Raw genomic sequence first — 27,463 nt, forward strand, 5'->3', positions numbered from 1 at the left:
CACTCAATTCCATATCAGCCACTAAATTATGCAGTGTATATATTTAGACATATTCACATTATGCATTTGCTCTTTGCAAAAATTATCAATTTTTTTTGTCACAGCCAACGATCGTCAGTTACTGACTACAGAATTACACCTCACAAAATAGAAACACACACACACACACACACACACACATACACACACACACAATACTTCTTTGTTTGCTTCCTGAAGTGTTACTAGAGCAGTTTCTGTTTTTGTTCACAGGCAGGCATAAGCCGCACTTTAATCAAGCTCTTTTTTATTTATATTGTTATTATAACAAAACATTTGCAATACATCTTTGTAAAAACATTGTCTTTTCTCTTTGTGACGTTAAATGGCAACGTTAATCAAAACTGCAGTTTGATTGATGTCCATTGGTGTATGTTATTAGTAACACCTGTGCTTTTCCTATTTACATACTTAAAATCTGCTTAGAATTAACATGCACTTCGTCATTGGGATTCGAAATAGCTGCTTATTAGTTCCTTCTTGGCACTTGACGGTCTCATTTGGCCTCTTCTACCGGCTCCAGATTTGAAATCAGCTTGTCCCGAGTCACGGCGTTAACTCAACTACTTCAGCCTTGTTCAGATCATTGTAGCCCCTCCACCTCCGAGTCTCCTCAAGATCAACTTCCTCACCGTTGTCCAGAAACGACTGAGCTTTCTGACAGATTCCTGTTTTTTGAGGACTTGCTGAGAGACGGCTACTCGGTTGGCTGGCACCTGATCAGAAAGTCAAAGCTGAGGCGACGCGTTACCTCTGCTGCTCGCGGCTCATGTGGATAATTAGAGTTGTGTTCCATCACTGTTCCATCACCGCCAGGCTGAGGATCAAACCGTCCGGCGAGCAGCTGACAGTAAATCAGTGAACACTCACACACACACAAATGACAGGCTAAAGGCAGATGAGCTGCTCCAGTAAAAAGCATTTAAGAGAGTGTGTGATATTGTTGTGAATGGACAAGCGGAGGAAATACATCGATTTAGATTTTTGAGAGTGTTCTATTGCTGTGGACTTCAAGAAAAAATAGGCTGCATCCTGCATGGCTGTGAGCCACTAAAAGAGCTGTCGTTTATTTCTGTAGCGATACCATGATGTATAAGCTACTCATCATTATATAAGTCACTGCCTTCTCTCCCTCTGATTACATTCAAACATACGGTGCGTCTTTTAGGCCACTTTAAAAGCTGTTACCATGGACACTAATTACCTCTAAATACTGGTATTTGTGCAGCCACGTTTCAGACAAACATGACGGACAGACAGGCAAGCAGGCATAGAAACCTCACAGAGAGCGTTACATTGGATGCGGTTCATTATTCACACCTTGAGTTTCTGTCACTGTTACCAATCAGTAATGATTGAAGCGCTGCATCACACCCAGGAGCATCGTCTCCTGTAATGAGATTCTTCTCCCCGAGCTGTGCTCCCTAATCCCACATCTCTCTGTCTGTGCTTCGAGGGTCTCCGGAAACAGCTGAGGCAGGCTGAACGCGGCCGCTCTAGATATCCATCCTGAATACGAGCGAGACAATGGAGGCGGAATGGACCGGATGCTACGCCTGTTACCAAACATGTTAATCCTCTTAAGAAGTCAAGAGAAGTCTTCATGACACGAGGTAGACGCAGGAGTGCGGAGCTCTGTGGAAATGAGCAGAAGCTGGTCTGAGAAATGAGGTTCGTACTGAACAATAGCGAGCCTGCAGCCACAGTCATTAACCTGCGATTCTCTTTGGGGACTTGATAGAGAAAGGAGTTGCTAGGTGGGTCTTTCTTTGAAAAACAGAATGCAGTTTTAGCATATGTTGTTGCCAAATGTCTTCAACAAAAAAAATACTCTTTCCAACTTTCAAGGTTGCTGATCTGTAACTTGAATAATTCAACAGTTTTTCGGTAATTCAAAATGTGCCAAGACGCTGGCAAAGACGTTGTGGGACCGGCTGTAACCAGGGTGTTTAGAAAGACTGCCAGCATCATGCTACCTCACTAACTGCATTTTCCCCAGACTGGCATTTGGCTGATATCTATAACCCCGGCTGCACATTCTTCTGAGGCTCCTGGTGAAAGCTTCTCGTTAGAAAATGGCCTCCAGTGCCGTGAGCCTCTTCAGAGGGAAAGTTAGGGAACTCACTTTGATAAGGCCTCATGAAAGAGAGGATTTGAGACAAGGAAAGCACAGAGCGTTGAGCACAGCAGCATCATCGATGAGGTCGATATTATAGCAGTGAACACAACAGTGAATGCCAAAGTACAGAGTGGTTAATCTGTCAGAGCGAACAATCGGAGCGCCGCTGTGGAATGTTGTGATGCCGAAAACAGTAACAAATAAAGCAATAAAGATGTGACTCACCTGTCTTTACCCGTCTCCTTCTTGAAGACCATGTCGCAGTAGTTCATCCTGTCCTCTGTGGTGACGTAAATGCGCGCTTGAGGGTAATTCTCAGCCGCCTGCCGGAGCATGTTGTACACGATGCCCTTCCCGTCCTTCCTCATGTTTCGTAGCGGCCCCCACACGACGTAGACTGTGTCGTTGCCTTGCCCGAAGAAGTACTGGGGCTTCTGCAGCAGCAGGGGGACGCTGGTGTGCGAGACGACTCTCAGCGTGGTGCGCTGGCCCACGTCACGTTCGAAGCCCCGCGTGGGCGCGTTGTTCATCCGCCAGATGCAGGGAGAGCGGTCGATCTGCGGGCCGGCAGCCTGGCCCAACATCTGTCCAGAGCTGGACACGATGCTGCAGAGCTCACAGTGCAGCTTCAGAGGCTGGAGGAGAGGAAGCAGGTCCGTTACAACAAGTCATCATTATCATAGTGGAGACAAGTCCAAGACAAGTCTCGAGTCCTCGGGGACAAGCCTGAGAAAGCATGTAAGTCTCAAGTCAATGAAAACAGGGCCAAGTTGAGTAACAGTGTAGTCAGGGCAAGTCTTAAGTGTATGAAGACAAGTCCTAGTTGAGCTACAGGGACAGGTCCAAGTCCAAGTCCAGTCACAAATGTTCATGCGCCTTTTGCAAGTCAAGATCTCAGTCTTTCAGGTCAGGATGCTGACTATTATAATGCACAAGCTTAATGAAATATGTCAGACTTATTGTTTCTGTTTTAATAGCGGCTACAACTCTGGCTAAAGAGACCAGCATAACTATATCAACAACCAAGGCAGCAATGAACAAGGATGTGGTTCCGCTCACACAATAGAGGCACAAGAAAACCAGATCATAAGAACAGAGACCTGAAAGAAAGGAAATATATCACAGTGCAAAATACTGCAGTGCTTTATCATCTTCTTTCATAGCTCCAACAGAATAAAGGATTTAAAACCAGAAATCGTATCTACGGTTGAGGTAATCAATGCTACGGATCATCAACTCTTTCAACAATTTATGGCTGTTTTGTTTTCAGGAACAGAGAACATTTTTATGTCTTATTTTCAAGTATTTGGAAAAAAGCGATAAATATCTTCCGAATTTCTTGAAAGATAGTAATCCCATGAAGACGTCAAATGGTGAACTGAACTGGAGTCAGTTTCAAAGTATGTCTGATCATTTCACTTCACAGGTTATTTTCTTAATTCTGACCGATAACCTCTGAGTGTAGTTTTCTTCTAAAATATACTGCACCTCATGTCATGTTCATCTCATAATGTGATAGTTTGTGATGTATTATTATGTATATATATATGCAATAATAATATCAAAGTAATGTTTTGGCAAGGGGCTTGTGTGATCAAATTATAACATAAAATACATTTGGTCATAATTATTGATGAAAAAGTAATCATCAGGGCTTTATGGCTCGATGTAATTTCCTTTTACGTCTTAAGATGAATGCCACTGTGCCCAGAACGAACATTGATTAAGTTAATTGAATGCGGGACCTCAGAGGTTACACAGAGTCTCACTGCGGCAATGCAGGACGGAGAAGTAAGAGAGTTGCGTCATTTATCTTACTGTATATATTTTATTTATGTATCTTATTATGCTTTCCTGGAGCGAGGGGATTCGTAATGAATCTCCAATAATAGCTCGTAGCCACGCTTTGCCAACAGAGAAGGAAAGCTCCCTCCGCATCCAAAATGGGAGATTTGCTTAATTGAAGCTAATATGCATGGCTTGTTTTGATGAGATTAAACTTACTTAAGTGAATGAACGCAAGAGAAAGTTAAAAAAGAAACAGCATTGTGTCGTGACTAAACCCTGTTGGATCATTTGCTAAATGGGGAATAACTATAATGTCCCTGGTTTGAATATGAATTACATTTGTGCTGCGTTCTGGCCGACGAACATCAAACTCTCTCTTGCGTGTTCTGCGTTTAATCAACAAACAAGAGAGTTTTAGTGTGCAAACAGAATCCCAGAAGAAAACCCAGTGAATTCGACTGAGACGACTTGGCTTATCAGCACTCACGTGACTCATTGTAATGCATGCAAAAGATCAACAGCTATAGGATTGTGAATACTCTAAACCAGAGCTACCTGCTGTTGCTTTTCCTCTCATGTGTGGATTCAGTCACACAGGTTAAGAAACGATCTCTGGGCCCGGGCTGCTCGCTCTCCATTTACTGGCTGGTTGAGACACACATCACCGCAGCCTTGAGCTGTCAGCAGCTCGTCCATCATCAAGCCGCTGCCCCTCAGCCCAGCTCATAACTCCATCACGCCTCTCGGCACACACAGATTGGCTGAACTCTGCGGGGGAACACTGGCTGGCAAACTGCATGCGAACGCATAGGTTTGCAACTGGAAACCTGGACCGCAGAAGAGCCCCTGAGCAAGGCATTCAACCCACAACTGCTGCAGTAGAGCAGCTCAGAGAGACGTTGTACATTTGTGAAGAGAACCAAGTGAGAGATTTCCCGCATTAATTAAGTTCCATTCAAAAACCAAAACAGGCATCGGAGTAGCTTACAGTAACAAAAATAGAAAGATAATTAGCTTCCCGTGAACATTAATCACATTTACATGCATTAATGAAATTCATCTAACGACTAAAAACCCGACTGGAACAATTTTATTTCGTACATAAATGATTGGAATCTCCGAACATTACGTCCTGTAAATCAATGAAATGTTACGGCCTCTTCGTCCTCTCAGCTGTGATTCATGTTTCAGTTTCACGTTCACGACGATGCCGTTTCAGCGTTTCGCGCAGTAACCGCAAACAAGAGTGCACTTTTATAATCCACATCATTTCGCCACTCTCTGATAAGTACAAAATCTACTCAAAGCCTGGGATGTGGCAGTGTGTCAAAAATAAAGTGGGTTATTTAAAAGTGGGCTTAAAGCCTGGAACTCGGTCATCATTAAATTATAGCAATGGGGTGTGAACTTAACCTTGACGTTCATTAAAATGCTCTAAACACGATTAATTAACAGGCAATAATTATTACATTAATGTGCCAAGTCCCAGTGCAAGACGCCTCCATGCCACTTACAAATTCATTGATTAGCTGAAGTTGTCTGCATGGTGAAAAGTGATTAATTCCATATGCTCCTCCTGGGAGAGCAGTGGTGGAGTGGAGCTATTTATAATTACTTAAATACTGTCCATAAGTACAATTCTTTAGGTTTCATTTCATGCTACTTCATACTTCTACTCCAGAGGCAAACATTGAACCTTTTTCTTTTCTATATTTATCTGATAACTTTAGTTACTTTGCAGATTCTTATGAATAAACCAAAACATTATCAAACTATTTTCGGAAGTATTATTATATGTTAAGATAAGATGACATAAGACTTAATCGATGAATTCAAGCTACCCAGCAGTATATTATTTACCAGCTAAAACATTGAAGTGATGTACACATTAATACACAATAATCATAATCCATCAATAAAATATACATTATTCTGAAATGGGCCATTCTGCATAATCCTGTTACGTTTGATACTTTATATTTAGAAGCTCATTGTTTTGTACTTTGACTTAAAGGCCGAATGAGTAGGATTTTCCGAAGAAACAACAAATGGAATCCCTCTCAATCATCACTGATGACCCACTAGAAGTGTCTTTATCTGCAGAGAGCCTAACCTCTGCCCAAATCATCTTCTTTTCTTTTGTATCTTTCAGTGTTCGGCACGTTTCTGGGCGTCAACCTCTATAACAACATAGCGACCAGGTGCCAGATCATAAGCACTCATCCAGGGAATGCAATTACATCAGCTGCCACCTGCCAAATACAGGGCGCATGTTACAGGTAAACATTTAAAGTCACCTGTCACCATGGCAGGTAACCTTCAATCAGATTACGATATATTATTTCCAAGAAGCAATTCCTGAATCAAAAATAGCCAGCGATTAAAGGTAGGATATATTCCATATCACATGCTTGCAGGAGGTTTATAACACCTGAAATGAAACCTCACTGTGGATCGTGAACGATTGCCTTACTGTCTGGGAGAAATAGTGCTGCTTGTTAAGGTGTTGTCGTGTGCTTAACAGAGGCTGACAGCTCCCACAGCAGGCTTTCACTCCGGATGTAATCGCTCGGGACACCTGGCAAAAGAATATCACCTTGACCAGACCTCCACTACTCTGTCCTTCCTTTGTCAGACATCCCGGGAGCGTGCAGAACACTTTCGACTCTCACATTCAGGCCAATCACTGCCCTCTTCTGATTCGCTATAGAGAACTCACTGGTGGGGTATTTGAGCGGAAAAGAGGCCTAATTCTGCAGAAGCTGCCAGTCTTTCCTGTGATTTGCATTAGTCTCCACTGGGAGAGGGCGGTGATTTAAGCAGGCTTGTCTGGAGGCAGAAGGAGGTGCAGACATAGAGATTGGTTGTAAGCTGTGATTGCCTCTGGGCCCCACGTTCAGTGGATGAAACTCTCCGGAGGCAGAGGGTGACGCTCCGCATTAATCCGCAGATATCAGCCAGCTGAATATTAGGCATCCACTTCTCATTAAGGATCAACGGATCCATCGCAACTCCAAATCTAGATGTATTGCAGCCCAAACCGAAAGCACAGTCATCTTTCCCCGTCAAGACGGAAACGTGCATAAATCTCTGCAAGCAAAATATACAATTTCCCTGCGTGCACACCACCAGCACAATTTCAGTTTTCCGCCGGCTGAACTTCCCAAACAACAAACACGCAGCTTGCTTTTTACATTTTTATGCGGTGGGAATTAAAAGGCTTTGATAATTCAATTGCCATAAATTGTGCGGGGAATATACAGCACAGAGCTGTTTGAAGGCGGAAGAATAGGATCACGGACATGGGTGTTTGGAATTCAAAAGAAATCATGCACACAGGAGACTTCAAACAGGCGTTTACAGATCTAGCCCAAACAATTCGATATCATGAATTAAGAAAATCCTCAAGGAGGAGCCGTGTTGTTTCCATAAGTGCATTTTGAACACCTTCATAAACGAGGTGAAGCTCTGTGACGGCAGGTTAATGTTAACAGAGGGTTATAGAATATGGTATGCTCTATAAAAGAAAGAACCTGCGTGTGACCTTATTGAGTTGCATGCAGCGGACACAGAGCAACATTATCAATTATTTGAAAAGGCTGTCTGACTGCAAGCTAATGCAGTGTGAATATTCTAAATACAGTGTACACTTAAACTGATATTGATTGTCTGTCAGGTGGGCTTTTCTTTAAGGTGGCTACGACTGCAGAGGACATTTTCAGCTCAGGTGCAAAGTGCACCATCTTTTCATTAAATACATTTGAGAAGTCGCGTAAAAATCATGCGATTAATCGCGATTAAAAATTGTAATCGTTGCCCAGCACTCATTTTTATAGAAGAGACACTATTAGCATTAGCAGCAGGAAAGGTACCATGATGCTGAACAAAGTGATGAGACTAAATAGCAACTCTTAAGTCGAAGTCAAACATCTTTGGACAGATGAAACAAATATGAAGTTTTAATGAATGAAGATGCTGTTTCTGATTGCGCCTGGTGGTCGGTCAGTGTTTTGTCTATTTGTGTCCCTCACCTCCTGTTTGGGGATGCTAACATAGCCCAGGTGAGGCTTGAAGGCCTTGTACGGCTGCTTGGAAAAAATCCAGTGGCTGCTGAACGTCTGCCCGAACACTGGCTGCAGGAGAAAGTAGGGCTTCTCTGAGTAGTTCACCACCACCACGAAGAGCGACACCACCACAATCAGACTGGTGGCGATCAACGACTTCCTCTGTGGAGCGAGAGAGAGAGAGAGAGAGAGAGAGAGAACACTTAAAACAAGTCAGAGATGTAGTACCATCGAACAAAAGTGAACGTTTTCAACTTTCTTTAATGTCAGGAGTCTAAAAGCTTGAATTGAAGAGCAAATAAAAAAAGTCGAGGCTTTCTAGTTGCATCGTGAATCAGCCAGCAGTCACAGCTGACAAATAACAAGAAATATACTTTAAAAGGCCGATCGTTTTTATTTGCAAATATACACATAAGATATGCATATTGACAGAAAAGCAGAGTTTAAAAATGGTTGCACAGTTGTCATCATTTCTTTCACCACTTTGGACTGAAATATCTCAACTATTAGATGGATAGTCATGAAATATTGGACCAACATGTTCTCCAGAGGATAAATCCCACTGACTCAGATGCTCCTCTGACTTTTCATCTCGTGCCACCAGCAGGTTGACGTTTGTGATTGAGAGTGAAATATCGTGGCGACTAAAGGACGGATTGCCATGAATGTTTGTCACAGATATTCAAGGTCCCAAGAAGATAAATTCAACTGATTTTGGCGATCCTCTGACCCGTCAAGGTTTTCACTGATTCAGTGAAATAACACGACATCATTTGACGGACTGGCTCAAAAATAAGGATATTCATGGTTCCCAGATGATGTATTCTTAGACTTTTGCGACTGTTTCAGCATCTCTACCGAGAAAGCAACAGCTGGGGCGTCATTGTTTCAGAACACAAAAGGATGGTCTGACCATAAAAACTCTCATAGTACCAGCCTGGCGCTGAGAATGATGAATAATGGATAAGAGATGGAGGACGGGAAAGGGTCTCACGGAGGAGAAGCTATTGGCAGGGCAGAGCTGAGGAGATCAATGCACAGAAGAGAGAAGAATCAGACAGAGATGAAAAAAAATCTGCGCCGTGCTACGATATCTCAGAGCCTGAGGTGATGATAGATTTTGGCAGAGTCAGAGATGTGTTTTATTTATTTTTTCCCAGGAAACTTCAATAACCTGCTTCCAATCTAACAGACAACACCAGTGGGGAAACTCCAGATTTTTTAGGAAGCGGCGTTTCGCAGATTCTTTGAAGTTATCTGATGGTGAGAAGATTGGATGCGGCGTGCTGTATTGGTGAAGCCCCACCACCACACGCTCTGATCTATAACATCAAACATCCCAAGGGAGGCGCCGAGTTTTTCAGAGGCGAGATCAAACATTTGAGCGAGGGGCGGGGGATGAAAAAGACGTCGACCATTTGCTGCTCATGGCATTCTACCGATTGCATGTATGTTACATCACGCAATCATTTCGTGGCATTACCGCCCATCTTTGATCACAAACAGAGGGGTTTCAACTTTGATCTTGTATGAAACGGCACAAAGAGGACAAATAAGAAGTGCTCAATGTACTAAAAGTGTTTTACAAAATAGATCACTTTCCTGAAAGGACAGTCTGTCCTATGTCATTCCAAAAGAAGAAAATAAATGTCAGGTCGTTACTGAAAATGTGCTGTGAAAGCTCGTCATCAGGTGTCAATTATAGCGCATGAAACCAACCCCTTGTAAAGCAAGAGGGTTCTTCAGGGGGAAGGGGGTGGTGGTGGTGATGGGGGGGTGGGAGGGGAAAAACCCTCTGCTCAGTCTGCAGCACTGCAACATCCATCTGTTCTCAGGACGGAACATTTCCTTGTCTCTTTCAACCTCAATCTGGCCACGAATCACAGGGGAAATGTAGTGTAGCGTCAAACTCTGGGGGGCGATTGGAAAAGGCTCGACTTCCGCTAGCTCGAGTGCGAGACTCACGGCTGCTCTCCTGGTTCGGTCATCCATCAGGGCGATCACGACTCGGCCTGTTGAGCCGTTTGACAGAGAAGCTGAAAGGCTCGACATTGAGGAAGGCCGAAATGGGAACCATTAACACCAGCTAGTCAGGTAGCAGAGCCACTATGAAGTTGAAGAGCTTTTGGTCAATGTTAGACCATTTTGCTTGGGGAATATGACTCCATATGCGGCTGCAATGGCCTTGTTTGCGACCATCAAATCAGACAGTGATGGTCATTAACTGTAGAACCTCTTCTGGTTGGTGCCCGGGGATGTTTCATTTAACACTCCCCCCCCACTGAAAGCTTTGAGGGAGTTATTTTTAAAGGTGCTAAAACCCACTCTGAAGAGTTATTGATCTCTGTGTCTCAGACAGACTGCGTGGGATCATTGGGACCCGGGACACGAATGAGCTATAATCTTCCACCAGTCTCTCCTGAAGTGAGCCCGTGTGACCAGGTTACATATAGGAGGGGAAAGTGCCAGAAAGTTAAAGATGGCGACCTCCTGATCGAAGCATCCATTGTGCAGAAATTGAGATAGCAAGTCGTGGAATATGAATACCAGTAAGTACATTTACTCATGTACTGCACCTAAACCTAAAATAACAGATTTCAGTGACATATCATCATCATCTGTAAAGTTGATGTGGTGAACGTCATGGCAAAACAATTGCTTATTTACACAAGATTAGCATTCATCAGTCCATTGTTCACTTCCTTATAGCTCTGTTTTTGGTGTGCACCAACTCCTGAGAGAAGCGTTTGTCTCTTTAGATGCTCGATTCTGCACTATGTTCAGCAGCTAGTTGCTAACGGTTTCTGCCTGCTGTTTGCTGCTGGGCAGGCTGTGTACAGTAGGTCTATCAGAGCTGTTTCTCTGCAAACAGCTGCGTGCTGGAAACGACGCTGTGAGAGCGAATCAAAAGCAGTAAAGCTGTGGACCGGACATGCGAGACAATGAGCTGCAACTCACTATGAAGCTCCTTTTAAAGCAGAGGAGAGCTGCATTTTCATTTGATAATTCTAAGCAAATTCTAAGTTTTGTTACAGCGTGGTCATTTGTATTTCAGCATCTGAATACCTCGAGCAATATCATGCTCAGTATGAGGAGGTGACTGCTCAGTGTTTGGTGTGTACAGAGGAAAATAAATATCCAAACATTAATTTCTATATAAATCACTGCAGCATTCCCGCTACTTAACATGCAGCGAATAGGCAACACATTTGAAAAATAAGAAATAAGAAGTGCCCCATACAATAGCGTGATGAATGAAAACTTGAAGCACATCAGCTGTTTATTTCCCCATACATATTGTGCAATCAAAATTTCCCCTCCATCAGGCTCTATCTGGGCATGAAGAGAATACAATTTCGCATAAAGACTGACACTCTAGCTCAGTAAACAACGGAACCGCACCGTAGCTCAATCCAGAAAACGAATCGCAATGGGTATTGGAATAATGGGAGACTCAACCTGAAGAAAATGGCTCATGAAAAAACATATCTGGGAGCAATTTTCGAGTGCCTCCTGGGCAATAGAGAGGGCGGAAAAAAACAGAAAATGACATTTGCATTGCAAAAACGCTACGTCCCTGGCACCTGATTCTTGCCACCACGGTCCAGTGAGCAGTTCAAATTAAATTTGAATTAATATGTTTGAGAAAATATTTACAGTCTTTCTCTCACTCTTCCTCCTTCTCTCTTCTTAAAGCCGCAGTGCTGTTCTCCTGGGGAATGAGACAGGAGCATAAACAAAGAAGCACTCTTAAGATTGAGAGCAGGGGTCCAGACACATTACTTCATTCCTGTCATATTCCCAGCAAAGGTCTCGCTTCTAAAGTCATCCAAGTACGAGATAACAAACTATTATTTTCCCGGAGGCGGAGGTCGGCGCCTTGCTGCCGGTAACACGGTCACGCACACAAGTTCCCCTCCAAATGTAACAGGCCGGAGCTCTGAGTGCTACAGGGCCTGTGCAAGAGAATTAATACAATTTGTAGATGTTATTGCATTTATATGAGGTTTATGACTACAAGAGTAATTGAATTCATGAACTACTTACACAAGTCTTTTGGGTCTTTACTCATCATGGGGGCGCATTTTTATTTCCTTTCTATTTCAGTTACAAGTAAAGTCCTGCATTCAAAATGAATTTAAAGTACAGAATTAGTCAAATGTACTGTAATAAACGTCAAAGTACTAGTTATGCCAAATGGGCCCATTCATATAGTTATTTACTGCATAATGTGGGACTACTATCGTGTGGTTGGTCGAGATGAAGCTGGTTTTATTGGGCTGTTTAATCTGTATGTCAGTCAATTATTGAGCTCAAAACTTCATTCAACCTGTTTTTGATTCAGACCAACTTGTTTCAAATAAATATGTCTCTTGAAACAAGCAGATTTGTGTTTTCATGAGAAAACAAGACTTTGTGGACTTAATTCCAGACGAAACTGACTAGATAAGAGGGCCAGTTTGTTTCACTGAGCAATGCATGTTTTAGAAGCTCATCATGTGTTTTGTAGAAAAATAAATCTGTAAAATATGCAAAATAACTTCACGTCAATTAAATGTAGCCGAGTAAAAAGTGCAATATTTCCCTCTGAAATTCCCTCAGAGTAGAAGAAACATAAAATGGAAATACTTCAAAATCAAAACTATACTTAACAAGTACTTAATAGTAATACATGTTGCATTCCACCACTCTGCTTCTCATTTTCTCTCATTTTCTCATCTGGGGAGGTTTGCAGCCTGCTGGTCCCTGCAGAGCCCAGCAGGGGGGGCAGTCACCTCACACAGCTCTCAAGTGGCATCCAGATGGGACCAGAGGAGGACAGTCACTATGGAGCCTCTCCTGTCTATTGCTCTGCACTTGAGAAACAGTTTATTCCTTTTATTTGGTTACAGCGTGTTAATTTAGACGCATTCCAGCAGGAAGTATATTCATGTGTTCATCAATACCATAAGTTGGTGTAGGCAGACAGTCTACTAGATCACAATATATATATATATATATATATATATATATATATATATATATATATATATATATATATATATATATATATATATATATATATATATATATATATATATATATATATATATATATATCGATGTTGGAGTATTTTAAATGAATTATACCGTGGTCGATGATTTTACAGTCCACCAGCCAACCTGATTTGTCTGTGATGCTTTATACCGATTGATGGCCGAGACCTAATATTCAAAGTCCTGCTTTTTTTTTTTGCAGCAGCAAAAAGTTTAGGGATCGATTTGTAGGAAATTAAAGGTTAAAACTAACCAGAATTTATGCGAGGTAAACAAATATCCAAAGTAAAAATACTGGTTCTTTGTTACACTTTGAGCAAACCTGAACAATTATCGGAGAAGTTTAGAGACGCTAACTAAACACCTTTTTTTTTAAGAGGTCACAAGCCGATATGGTTGCAGACCACCAGTTTAATCTCGAACCATGTGTTGAATTTCATAAGACTTTGAAATGTTTTGTAATGTAAAAGTAACAGGTAACTCCAGCTGTCAAACAGTAGTGCAGTAAAAAGTACTACCGTATATTTCCCTGACAGAGTAAAGTATAGAGTAGCACAAAACGAAAAGTACAAGTACCTCAACAATGTACCTATAAGTGCAGTACCGTTTCCTTCTTCCAGTACAATAACAAAACATCCTGATGCTGCTGCCCTTGGTGTGTGCTACTTCCGTTCAATATCACCCTTATCAGCGGTGACATATGAAAAGAAAATCCTTCAATCCAGGTCCAAACATCATCCAAACAGCATCCAAACATCAATACTGCAAAATCCTTTTTTAATCAGTAGATATGGATATACAAGTGTGTGTGTGTGTGTGTGTGTGTGTGTGTGTGTGTGTGTGTGTGTGTGTGTGTGTGTGTGTGTGCGTGTGTGTGTGTGTGTGTGTGTATCTGCAGAAGAGTACTAGTATGCGTGACTAGAAAGCAGTCAAAACCCATTTGACGAATGCATATCTGATATGAAATGGAACATAATCCCCACAAGTATAAAGGATTAAACACTCTACAATATTCATTTCCCGTTCTGGATCCAGAGAACTTTTGGGACGAGGGGAAAAAAATGAAATAAAAAAAAACACACCACCATATGTTCACAGAAAGAGTTTGGTGACGCGCTATGCTCCACTGCTTAGGCTGCTGCTCGCTCACTTGACAAAGAGAAAGAAGCGTTTGTCAAAGAGGTGGAAACGCAAAAGAGGTGGAAACGCATTGGCCATATTGCAAACCTTTAAAATGAGCTGGTAAACGGATTACTCGTGAAACAGTCCGGTCGTACGGGTTTGTCAAGTTGCTAATCGGACTGTAAACAATGAGCAGAGCACGGAAAAGAACCTGGATATCTGCTGGCTACACCGGAACCCAAGAAAGAAAGCCCATTGGCCTGAGAGGCGTATCCGGCGTCAGACCGACAGCTGATGTGTTCCAAAGTTGGGGACAGCCTGACTATAAAGACACAGTAGCTCCATGTATCAGACCACCTGCTTCACTCACTTCCTTTATGGGCAAATCGAGACTTAATGTGGAACAAAAAAAAATCATGTTCCCTCTTCTACAGTGGCTATAACTTCTATTGTCGGGGGTTATATTTGGAGAGCATTTCGAGCCAGACTGTCTAGCGGCATTCAGCCAACAACAGAAAATGACTTCTGCTGCCCACTTATGGCTAGAGCCATTTCAGCTTCATCCTGCTGTAATATCCGAGCTTTTAAGTAGCCGGCTCTTAAAGTCACAGATGGCCGACGGGCAAAGGGAGACCGCCGTGCCGGCCAAGGACGAAGCTACGATACATTAATGAATCCGCCGCTCGGCAATCCACCACAACCTGACTGCAGACACTTCGGTTTGCAATAGAGAGAAGATGCCACATCCATGCCACTTTAGAGCGGAACAGCAATTATTTTCCCAATCTCTTTGTGTTTGAAGGGCGAAGGCAGGGGAGGAGATGTGGCTGTTGAGAAAAACATCGACCAGAGAAAATCCATTTCAATTTGCCAAATGCCAGCGCAGGATTACTGACATTTAGCAACTGATATTTCCCCTGAAACTCAATGGTATCCCTCCATAACTCCATAATAGTGCCCCGTCTCATTTGTAGGGAGTGTACACAGCATGACTGCTCACACAGAGAATTTGAGGACATGAATCACCAGCGCAAACTACACCAACATTGGAGAATCTGAAAGGAATAGACAGACAGACAGACAGACACAGTACATCATCTGGAGGACGAGGGGAACAAACAGCGTCGCCAATTTGCTTCTCCGCTCGAGTAAACAGACTATTTTCCTAAAGGTGTTATTTGTTGAAGAAATGTGTCCGACAAGGAACCGTCTCCTGGGATGCTGTAGACAGAAAGCAGCAGTCACTGGATTTTTCAGGTGGTTCAGGAATAAAAAAAATAATTTGTCCTGTTTGGTGCTCAGCCCAGATGACTGAGATTGGTATTTCTACTATTTTATGACATTTCATAGGTAAAGTCATTATCTGAAACAATCATTGTTTGATAGTACCATACTGATAACAATGGGATGTTTTATAGTGTAAAAATCAACTGGTCAGTGATCTCTGGTGAGCAAACTACTGTATGTAATGAAGACATTGCTTGTAAATTACCGCAAACCTAGCTTGCCATTTCTGTACTACAACTATTACTTGTATTACTTATCAGCTGACATATACACCCATACCAATACATCTGCAATAAACAAGTATCTGCCGATATACCGGCACACATAACTCAGGCTGATGCAGGCTTTCTGTTAAAAAATGTTGAGTCTCAAAAGCAGAGATAACCCTGATGAAATCACCATTCATTCAAGACAAAAATGCCAAAAATGTTCTGGTTCCAGCTATTCCAATGTGAGCACTCTCAGATTTGATGATGGCATATTTAATATCTTTGGGGTTCAGACTGTTCAGAGTGATTTTTTTTAACCCTTTTTCAATGTTTAATAGAGACAATAAATGGGCTACTTAAGAAAATGACATGCAAACTAACTGGTAATGAACTACACTCTGCACTGAACTAATGATTCATGGTGATTCCCAGTACCGGTACATCAGCGTTTTCTAAATGTCTGCCATGATATGGTGACATGTCGGTGCCAATATGAGAAAAGACAGACGGGGAGGAATTTAATCTTTCCTTCCTGAGCCGCTGAACAAATAGAATATGTAGGATTTGATAGAGAGCGTGTTGTTTTTGAGGATATATTAAGTCTAACACTGAAATTCATGGAGTTTTTATTGAGGGATTAAAATCTCAACTGAATCCTCTTTGTTCAAAGCAGCAGAGATTTCTCAACACGAAAACATTGAAAGGATTTTGCCAGTGCAGCTTTTTGTTTTCCATTAATCCTCTTTAGATTGTGACGGTTCTCTGAGAGCTTAAACAACAGCATTGTGAAAATATTTAAGTGGAGCAGCTGTTGCACACAATACACCAACCAACCAGGTGAATCGAAGGCCACCAGACAGCTCCGCTGTGTGGCACAAGCGGGAACTCGCTCTGGAAAACAACAATAAAGTTTGCAGAGTCTATTCTGTCAAAGGCTCAGTGGTGCTGCTGCACTGTGAAGGCAATGAATGGGTTTGTTTTTGTTCCTTTAATGCAAATAAGGTGCCAGAGCGCCTTAAAAAAAAGCATCAAAATAGACGAACAAAGAGCCAGGAGAGGATCCCTCCGCCCCCGCTGAACAGAGGATCGGGCTGAATTTCAAACAAAGATGAGCGAATGTCTTTTTAATTCTTATTCATTTTGTCTGATAAATATTACAAATGTTGGATTATTAACTGGCCCCTGGCTTCTTTTTTTCGAACGTGGCCGCCGGGCAAAGCTAGTTCACTATCCTGAAACTAAAACAGCAGCAGAAACTGTCATGGAGATCAACAAGTTGAAAACCACCCGTGAAACTTTAAACACAACAGACCTGACCCACGGAAGTGCAGGTTCCACAGAAACAACAGCCCAGTGAGCAGCAGTAACGTTACCTAAAAGTACACTGTGAAATGTTGAACCGCCCATTTCCTTTTCTCACAACAGCCACCACAACAGACAGTGACAGGGCACAGGGGAGCATAAACGCAGACGGGGGATTATATTTCATGAGAAAAATTGACTTGCACTTTATTTAATGCCCTCACTTAACTGCCAGGCTCTATTTGTGTCCATCAACCTCTTCAGTTCACGGAGGCAATCAGCCTCCCGGTGCTGGCGCCCAGAGCACCGCCGGGCTCCCACTGGGGATAATAACAGTGGCAGTTTTATTAGCTGACTTGGTCGAGAGCCCTCAGGAAGGAGCCTGTACTATGACCAGACCTGGCTGCCATTGAGCACAACACTGACACCTTCTATAAGAGAGACAGACTGGAGAATAGGGAATCAAAGGACATGTGGGATATCAGGGATATGTGATGTCTGCAAATTCAGATATAGGATGAATCCGAACATGTCGAAGCAATAAGTCAAGCTAAAAAAGCCGGTCTGGAGGGAGCGGGCGTGGTACACTTGGACAACACGAATGCAATTACCGGGATTTTCTGCTTGCTCAGAGGCTCGGTTCAAGGGCGGAGCGCAGAAAGCTCAAGGCGAGCTGCACAAAATCAGCCGTCACTCAGAGTAACAGCCAGGCCTGATCTTGCCACTTCGCCGTCTGGCGAGGTGGCAGACTGGTTTGAGCAGGCAACTGAGCTGGACTGGTTTGGATTCTTGAATCTTCTGAGGCACAAATTCATTTATGAGGATCTCATAGAACTATGACAATATATTGATACCCAAAAGAAGAATTTTACTTGCCCTCTTACCAGGTCATGGGAACGTACATAACAAGCACCACTGGATAATAAATAGGGTTCTTTGTTTTGCTTATGGACACTTCTGCAAGGCAAATACTTAAACCACAATTGTCCTACTGAGTCGGGCATCTGCTGCCCCTTTTCATTCAGTCGGACTTCTTTGGACATTTGGACGGCACTTCTAAGCCACATCCAAGTCTATCGAGAGCATTACTCCTTATCAAACACGGCCTCTGCTGATCGCTCTCCTCTGGGGCTTCGGCTCGACCCGGTGCCAATAGGCAGTCAGGCCTTGCCAGCAGCGCAATGTGCAGCGAGGGGACTTGCCAAATATAATTCCGCAATGGTGCTACACGCTCAAATGAGTCCAACTGGCTGGGATTGACTCTGTAACTACTACATGTTAGGAAATGAACACAAATTGGGGGACATAAATGCTCCTAAAAAGTTGATAAAATTGCTCAGAAGTGTGTGAGCAACTGCACTGAAAGTACACCAAACAAGTAGAGGAAACTGTCTACCAACACAGTGGAATTTGACTCAAATATGGCAGTTTGTCATGTTTTAACAACTTTGACACAAACAGGACTACTGCTAATTAAGTTGATTAACTGGTAAGTAAATCAACAGAAAATGTATGGACAGTTATTTTGATGAGAGCTGCAACTCTTATTTTCATTATGATTTTCTCGATTAATCCTTTGGTCAACAATAGAAAGCAGTGAAAAAATATTCATTACAATTCACTGCAGACAAAGATGATATCGCTATTTTGCTGTTTTTGTCCAATCAATAGTTCAAAAGCCAAAAGATTCAGTATATTATTAAGTAAGACTCAGACTGTAGGTCAAAGGCTGCAGCAAAGCCGGCTCTGGGTCTGTCTGCGGCAGGTTGATTGCTGGCAGAGGCCCCCGCTGGAGTCTGACCTGGAGGAGTTTCTGGTGAACCTGCATGATTTCATCTCATTTCGGGTGGAATCTGATCCTGTGGCATGAATTACAAGCATTTAGAATTACTTCATAGAAATAGCCAATCTTCTCGCTGACGGTCTCGTGCACTCATGTAGGTCATATAGAGGCATCAAATAGAGACTGTTTCATAACCAGTTAAAAGTTTCTCACAGTAACTTTAAACAATTGCTGGTTCCAGATACTGAACTTTTCCGTCTTATTGTTGCTATTTATTTGGGTTTTGGGGTCAGAGCTCTGGGACCTTTTCTTTTGACATTTTTATGGCAAGTCCCGTCATCATTTCAAGTGCTGATTGTAAAAAGAAATGTTAATTTGACAATGATTATTTCCCTTATTAATTGACCAATCAACAGATTAATTAATGGTGAAAATCATTTAAACGTTCTGACTTTTAGATTGCTTTGGCAAATTGGTTATTTCGTCACACACAAAACAAAAGCCAAACAATGGTTTATTCCAAGTTGTCTCAGTAAATATGTGTTTTGGACACATGACATTTGAAGACATCACTTTGGGCTGAGAAAGAATAAAACTGTTGGATTATTTAGGAATGAAAATAAATGTTAGTTGCAGCTCTAACAGGTTTTATATTGTACCAACAAAGAGTTTTCTTTTCTCTTGCCACCTTTTGAATATTTGAATTCCCTATCCTGCCATATGGCAAACAAGACACACATATCTTAGTACGAACAGCTTGTTCACACCATGTCACATCTCACACAGACCAAGCAACCACCGGTCATTCCTTCATACATACACAATGTGAAGCCCATCCGGTATTTGTCATTTCCACGCAGCAGTAAATTGGCAAATCCCCTCCTGGATCAAGTTCAAACCCAAAACTCCACAGCTCTTTCAGGGACCCATCGGGCCGGATGGCGCCATCTGACCACCAACGACCTGCCGCCTTGGCAGCGCTCTCTCTCTCCGACTCACAGACTGTACGGATGGCACTTATACTTCCCACGAAGGGCTCCACCCACACTGAGCGGCTGTCCCCAACCCACCGACTAAACGCATCGCGTTAAAAGTATTTAAAACACGAGACAAAATGAGAGAGTCGTTGCAAAAACGGAACACAGCACACTCACCGTTTCATGACGATAATTTTCTTTTCATAATCTTTGTAAGCCAAAATCATAATTGAAATTCCATTGATAAAGCCAAATCTGTAAGAATAAGTCAGTTAAGGCTGGAACTGCGCTCTAGTAAATGAGGGGCCAAGCAATCTTTTTACATGAAAACGCAACGTGTTCGACTGTATTGATTACAATGTGTTTGCACTTTCTCCTGATGCCTCGGAGAACAATGGCAGATTAATAACTTCACCTAATTCTTCTCGTCCTCTTGTTTGAGGGTAATTGGAGAATAAAACCTAAACCTTGACATGACAGCTTTAGAGAGCACATTTGTGAATGCACGGAGAGTAATAATAGAGGTTTCAGCCTAGAGGTTCTTTTTGAGTGACATGTAATTGTATGCTGCTGACCGGGACTGCCATTACAGAGTGGAACTTAATTTGTAGGCTGCCTTATCACCTCTTTCATTCAACTCTTGTCGTCTTTTTCTTTGTATTTTGGGAACAGAAAGAAAATGACCAGCGCTGGCACTCAAACTGGCAGAGTGACCCATGATTAAAGCGCCCAGGATTACAGACTACCTGACCAACGACACAGAGGGAGATCAAGTGAAGCCTTAAGTCTTCCCAGATGTTGGTAAGACTTCTGGTATGAGCGATGGATCTGCTGGCCCACTTCCTGCGACCACGGTCGCTGGATTAACTCCATATCTGGAGCGAGGTTATCACCCTTGGTTTCCACTCTGAATGAGCTAAACCTTGCTAGCTTCTCGCTTCTGTTTGCACAACGGATGTAGGTTACATTACCATGATAAAGAAGCCACACGGTTAAAAAGGGGTTTTACAGAATGGACGACAACAGCGAAGACAAAGACTTTCTTTTAGGTCATTCAGGCTACAGCCATCGTTTAAAACTGGGGTTTTAATACAAAACAATCTCTGTCCACGCTGGCGTTTCAGCATCGTTTGCAAAATGATTTCCGTCTGTACTAGCAAGCCTGAAAACGAATATCACATGACTATTTACACACACTGGGCATGCGGGTGTCGGTGTCAACAGGAAGTAGATTGGTTTCTTAGCTCAAACAGACAAATTTCGTGAAAAGTGTTATTTTTCAGACTCAGTTACAAGACTGCAGGTCTTGCTCTATCTCGCTCCTCCACAAACATCCAATTTACTTCAAAGTGAACACTTACAAATCAAAGTTGACGAGACTATGGGTCAATACATTTGGTCAACACAAGTCTCTGTTGTCTATTCTCACACTCGTAGCTCTGCTGGGTGGATGAAGTCCATGTCGTACGGGAGAGCAATTATGCTTTTGTTCCTTTACAGTTTCTGTGTGGACTTACAATAGTTGTGCAGAACCAAATAAACATTAATAAGAAATCTAAAGTTTTGTGTCAGTCGTCCTCCTCAAAGCTGCAAACCGTGACTTCAGACGTCAGCTCTCGAGGGCTGATAACGCCGCTGGACACGCTGCTCGCTAATCACTCCAATAACAGCTTGCTTTCTCTAGCTTGCTAATGTTAGCACTGCTTCCCATTAAACGGTACTTTTCGTTCATGTTTTTTCGAAAGCAGCCCTCACACTCAGTGTACATACTGCATTATAAAGGAGAGGGTCTAGCCAGCATTACCTGTCTTGCAAGGCAAGTCAAACCAATTAAATTTAATTTATACAGCTCAATATCACAAATCACAAATGTGACACAGATGTGACATATTACCAATTACTTGTATCAGTCGGAACCAAAATCCACGATACCTGGAGACGTTTAATGTAGGGAGCGCTATACAACAGAAAAATAAATTAAACTTAAATTTCTTATTTTCAGTCATGTCATTTTGACCAATTATCCAGCAGATATTAGTAGTAGACTGCAGTGGTTAAATGTACACGTAACACTTGCAATGATAGTTCCTGTTGGAGGGATTTTCACTCTTTATTGATTCTCATCGCACATATTTATGAGTAAAACTAAACTTTAAAAAGTTAGTTGTATTATTATTGTATTAAGTAATCTATGAAACTATTAGCAATTGATCTGTACAAACAGTAGGAATACAAATGAATCAGGTTTTCCTTTAGGACCCAGTGAAGCCAGAACTTCTCATGTCAACTTCCCATTCAAGAAGAAAAACAGATAAAGGGAGAGAATGACACAAATGGAAATGTGAGCATGGATTTGATAACCCGAGCCTCATTCAACATCCTGCCTGTGTCTTGCGCTTTCTCTAAAACTGTGCCGGGCACTTTTTATCAGCCTTCCTTCTGTTGTAACACAATCACATGGGACAAGGGAGACTCAGAGAATTGCCATTCATCCCTGAAACTCTTAAGAACTGGGACGCTCACTGCATTCCCCGTAGCTGTTACAACACCTCTCGACACACACACACGCACACACAAACACACGGTTGTTTGTGTGTGCGTGCATTCATTCATTTGTCTCCTTTTGTGTTCTTTCTACTTGCGTGTACCCGCATGAACCCGTCACAAAAACTTGCTTTGCTGGCCTTGTTCTGCCACATGTCGTTAGGAGTACCGGCAGAATCACCATCTTTCCATGAGACGTGATGGAGAGCTCACCCTGAACTGTTGGAGATGATGGAGGACAACAGCCACAGCCTTTTCCCAGCTCGTCACGGGTGAACTCACTCCAATTAAAACACACGCTAACAAAGAGGGAACCCTGATGGCAGAGCACTCTGTGCAGGCCTCGCTTACTGATAAACATGAATAAAGTCGCAAACTGCTTTGTGTCATCAACAACTCGGGGACAAGTTGGTGGCTGAGGAAATGCATCCTCTCATGCACCTGAACACAGTGGTGAAAAGTAACCAAGTACTTTTACTTCAGTAAAATGTGTACTTTACTTGAGTGTTTTTATTACCACTATAGTTCTGAAGGAAATACTGTACTTTTTAGTCCACTACTACATTCATCTGACAGACAGTTACGAGCAAAAAAACAAACAAACATTTAATCCGTGTATAAAACACAATTTGTTAAAGATTAAACCAGTGGCTGGTCGAGTTTAACCGCACAAAATGTGTCAGATTTGCAAGATACAGACTCATTCACGTACGAATAGACGATGAAAGGTTATCTGTAGTTTGTCAGCAGCACTTTCGGCCAGTAGACTAATGGGCATTTGTCTTTGGGCTATTTCAGTCTGACTATGTGTTGTACAGGATTCATTTATGTATCCAATAACCAGCAGCGCCATCTGACTGATGTAAGAAGAAACAAGGAAACTGGTGTCATCTAATTAAAAGTTACAGCTCATTTACTTCTGTCCACTTTTTCTTCAATCACTCTGCAATTTGCGCCCTGTAATTACATGTTCCATTTTCTTGTGACATTTTTGCGATTTAATATAATATAACATTACAGTGTCAAATCGAGTGTGAAATGATCTCTCGTCTTTGATAACAAAAACGTTTGTGAAGTGACGAGATGCTGACAGACTCAGTTGTTCCTGTGGGCGTTGGAGGATTGACAGGGGAAAAAAGTGCCTTTAAATGAATGATTATTAACTCTGTTTGCTGGTAAAACTGGTAACTTTGGTCAAAAAATAAAATACAGATAAAACATAAAGTCTGACTGTGAGGAGCTGTCTGAGACAAATGAACATGTGGACTCTTCTGAATGGAGAGGAATGACTCTGATGATTCTTAAATACACTGATGATGAATTCATCTTTTACTGTATTAAAACCGTAACAGCCTCACCAGCACACCGAGAACTAGAACATCGGGTGTCACTGTGCAATAGATTAGAGATTGGGGTTTAATTCAATATTAGCGTGAACTGAGTTTGATTCCAACATGCTAAAGTTATTTTACACATAAATTAACAAGAGTTAGTTCATGCTCAACAGATTACAACTCTTCAAAAGTTTATTTTATGTGATTTTGTATACATTTGGCATCTCATAATATTTCCACCCAATTCCTGAGTTTCAGTGCCAATTACGTTAAAGCTAAAATTATTTAAATAATTGCCTCATCTCTTCAGTCATTTTCCAAGGAAATATATAAAATATTCCCCGGCTCCAGCTTCTCATTTGTAAGGTTTTGCTATTTTGCTTTGTCTTAAGAGAAGGTAACTGGAATATCTCTGGGTTTTAGTTGGTCGGGCATAAACTGACGTCGACTTTAACCTGTGGCGGCCATTTTTCACTATCTTTTTTACATTTCTAAAAAACTGACTGATGAATCAATGATGAAAATAAACTCAAGTAATTCTCTGGTTACAGAAATATTAAGATTTGCTGCAAATGGAATATTTTTCGGACAAAACAAGTTGTGCAAGTCAATCGACAGCAACAATTTTTATAATGGATTAGTTATTTAAGTCACTTTTTAAGCAAAAAAGTAAAATATAGTTGGTTCCAGCTTCTCAAGTGTAAGGATTTGCTGTTATCTATTATTGTAAAACTGAATATCTTTGTGTTTTGCACTGTTGATCGGCCTCAAAATACAATTTGAAGAAGTCACCTTGGACTCTGGAAAACTGTTTTCCACTCTTTTCTGACATTTTAGAGACATAATGCTTCATTGAGAAATTGAAAAATGAGCCAATGAATGTCAACAGAGGTAACTATTCGTCAACTGACGTAGCAGAATTTGTCAGCAAAAAAATGTGATCATCGATTAAACCTGGGAGTCATTTTTAATCACAAATACCACACAATTGTTGATTTCAATTTCTCAAATGTGAGGCTCTTTGTAAACTGAATATTTGGTGATTTTGGACAGTTTGTTCGATAAAACTAGCGATTCCGAAGCGTCATCTTGAACTCTGGGAAACTGTAATAGACATATTTCATCTGACATTTTATAGAGAAATCAGCAGATTAATCGAAAATGACAATTACTAGTTGCAGCGCTGTGTGTTTTGTGTCATATAACTACACCATCAACTCCATACAGTGTTGTTAATGTCAACATCTGTAAAGTATTGCTATCAACTGAACTACACTAAAAATGAAAGGGATGAAACAAAGAGGACAGTGAGAGTCACTGAGGAACTTCTGTAAACTTTATCCTCATCTGTTAAGGCAGCTGTGGCTGATGTTGTAAACTCCTCACATAATGTGAACACCTGAACGTGTCATGAGGCATGTTGTGAACACAAGCATGGCTGCATGTCCTGCTTTTCTTTTCAGAAGCAATGACACTCAAACATGAACCAAAAGCAAATAAATAAATAAAAACACGAGGGCCTGGCTTTCCTTCATGTGCACGGGCTTAAATCCCAAATTCAGAGTACCCCAAAAGGCGACCAGACAGAAAGCAGAGGAGGGGTTCATTGCCTCCACGGAGCATCACCACAACCAGCTCACATTTCACATCTGCTGAAACGCACACCAAAGCCAACCACGTCAGGAGATTCTTGTGCGATTTTTCCACCCTTTTCCCCTTTTCTGGTTGTGCTGTACATGAGAGAGAAACCCCCTCTTACCTTGCACATCCAGGCCATTCTTATTTCTACGCAGACAATGGTGGACCGCTTCTTTTCGTCAGCCCCAAAATGCCGTCCACCGCGTCCGTTTCCGAACACATCTATTCACGTACAAGAGGACACGCAGATGCACGGTTTGCACGCGGGGATCGGCTCCATAAATATTGGAGTGTACCGTTATTCGTCTCCTCTGTCGGGTTTTTTTCACCCACGGAGCTTGCTGGGACCTGGACCGACGCTGCACTGCTACTGGCCGACACAGACGCAGAGCCCCGCCCCCTCCGGCGTCACGTGACCGCCGCTGATCTGCTGACTTCTGCTTCTAGCGTGCCAGTTGTGAAGACAAGCGGCAGGTTTCAACGCGAAATCTTTCTAAAATAATTCTAAAATTTGTTTTTCATTGTATTGAATAAACAACAGATAATATTGTTTGGAAAGAAAAGTATCCAAACATGTTTAATTTAGTTGCAACTACAGATTTATATAATAATAAGACCAAGGAGATGGTCATTGACTTCAGAAGCAGCAGTACCAAGTTCCTGGGAGCGCACAATGCCGACGACCTGACCTTGTTCACCAACACCACAGCTCTCACCAAAAAGGCCCAGCAACGCCTTCACTTCCGAGACTGAGGAAGTTGAACGCCCACCCACCCATCATGACCACATTCCACAGACGCACCATCAAGAGCATCTTGTCTCACTGCCTGGTATGAAAACTGCAAAGTATCCGGCCGCAGGTTCCCTGCAGGAAATAGTGAAAACTGCAGAAAGTGCCATTGGTGTCCCTGTTCCTGCCGAACCTGACATATACCAAACCCGGAGCGTCCGAAAGCCTTCCAACATAGTAGACAGCCCCCTCCCCCTCTTTGCACTTATGATATTTCATGCAAACCTTCTTACCATCTTGTACATACCTGTCTCTTTTTAGCTATTTCCTTAGAATAAATTAATCTTAAATCCTGGGGGGGAGATTCCTCCTCTGCTGCTCTTCCTGAGGTTTCTTCCACATTTAAATGGTTAAATATTTGAATTTTGTGACGTGATTCTTTTTTAATGTTCTTACAAATTATGGAATTGTAATTGATACATTTTTGTGGGAACAAATTCTGTTGGAATAAGAGCAATGTTTCAAACAATGGTACTTTTTTGATATTGTCTTGTGAAAACAACCTATTATGTGGAAAACAATTACATAATTTGTGGGAAGATATTACTTAGGTAAAACAATCTATTTGTGAAAGTTCCTGCAAATACAACATATTGAAGTCCAGGTTCGAGGCTGATGTGATAACTCTGCAGCGGAGTTGGTTCCCCCCTCCGTGTGCTGCAGATGTGCTGCAATACATAGTTTATGTTGCAGTGGTTCTCAAAGTGAGGAAGTAGTGGCTCTTTGTAAGAATGGCGACGGTAAATTATCTTTTAGAGGAACCGATGGTTACCATGTGAGGCACAAACTGGGTAAATATGTACCTTTTCTTTCCATCATGCTGATAAAATGAGAAATTAAAATGTTGCATTCAGGCTACTGTGCTTGTAGAATGTCAGTTGCGTTTCTTATATTGATGTTATCTGGTGGGGAGACAGTTTAGTGAAAGATAAACTCGGGCCTGCAGACATAATATATGTTTTCAACCAAGTGCTGAATTGAATGCTGAAAGTGTTGCAGTGAACAGAATTGACGTCTTGGATACCGTTCAGGGATCCTGACAGAAATTGTACTACCGGTACTCGTCTGTCACACAACATATTCACACTGCTGACAATAGAGTGTCCAGTCCGCCCTTTCTACACGAGCACCAAGACGAAACGTGAGCCGACATGGTGAGAACACGTTAGCACCGCAGGAAGCAGATATGTTGACCTTCTATGAGGGAAAAGAAGGGCTTCAATAGTGCACCCACTGTTATGGTCATGTCTTAAAAGCCTATGTCACACCTTTCAAATGATGACTAGTAAATAACAACACCTGTCATTATAGATGATAAAAATCTCAACTAAATGTAGTCAACCTGCTGAAGACTGCCAGGCTTCCTAAACTCTCGTGTGAAGTCAGGGACTTTTGTTACATGTCGTCCTCTTGTCTCTCTTTACTTTAAAT

The 27,463-nt window shown here is 42.0% G+C and overlaps 1 protein-coding gene across 1 annotated transcript in view; it reads right to left on the reverse strand.

The window, feature by feature from the left end:
* The window catches only part of st6galnac3 (ST6 (alpha-N-acetyl-neuraminyl-2,3-beta-galactosyl-1,3)-N-acetylgalactosaminide alpha-2,6-sialyltransferase 3), a gene marked incomplete at both ends in the record, with an annotated part of 50,143 nt that extends 24,679 nt beyond the window's left edge, over nucleotides 1-25,464 (reverse strand). Inside the window, 4 exon segments of the mRNA XM_079284792.1 lie at nucleotides 2,384-2,793; nucleotides 7,978-8,172; nucleotides 25,364-25,416; nucleotides 25,419-25,464. Coding sequence (XP_079140918.1) covers nucleotides 2,384-2,793; nucleotides 7,978-8,172; nucleotides 25,364-25,416; nucleotides 25,419-25,464 — 704 coding nt within the window.
* Nucleotides 25,465-27,463: the final 1,999 nt, after the last annotated feature.

This window comes from Melanostigma gelatinosum (assembly GCF_949748355.1).
Source record: "Melanostigma gelatinosum genome assembly, chromosome: 15".
Lineage (NCBI taxonomy): Eukaryota > Metazoa > Chordata > Actinopteri > Perciformes > Zoarcidae > Melanostigma > Melanostigma gelatinosum.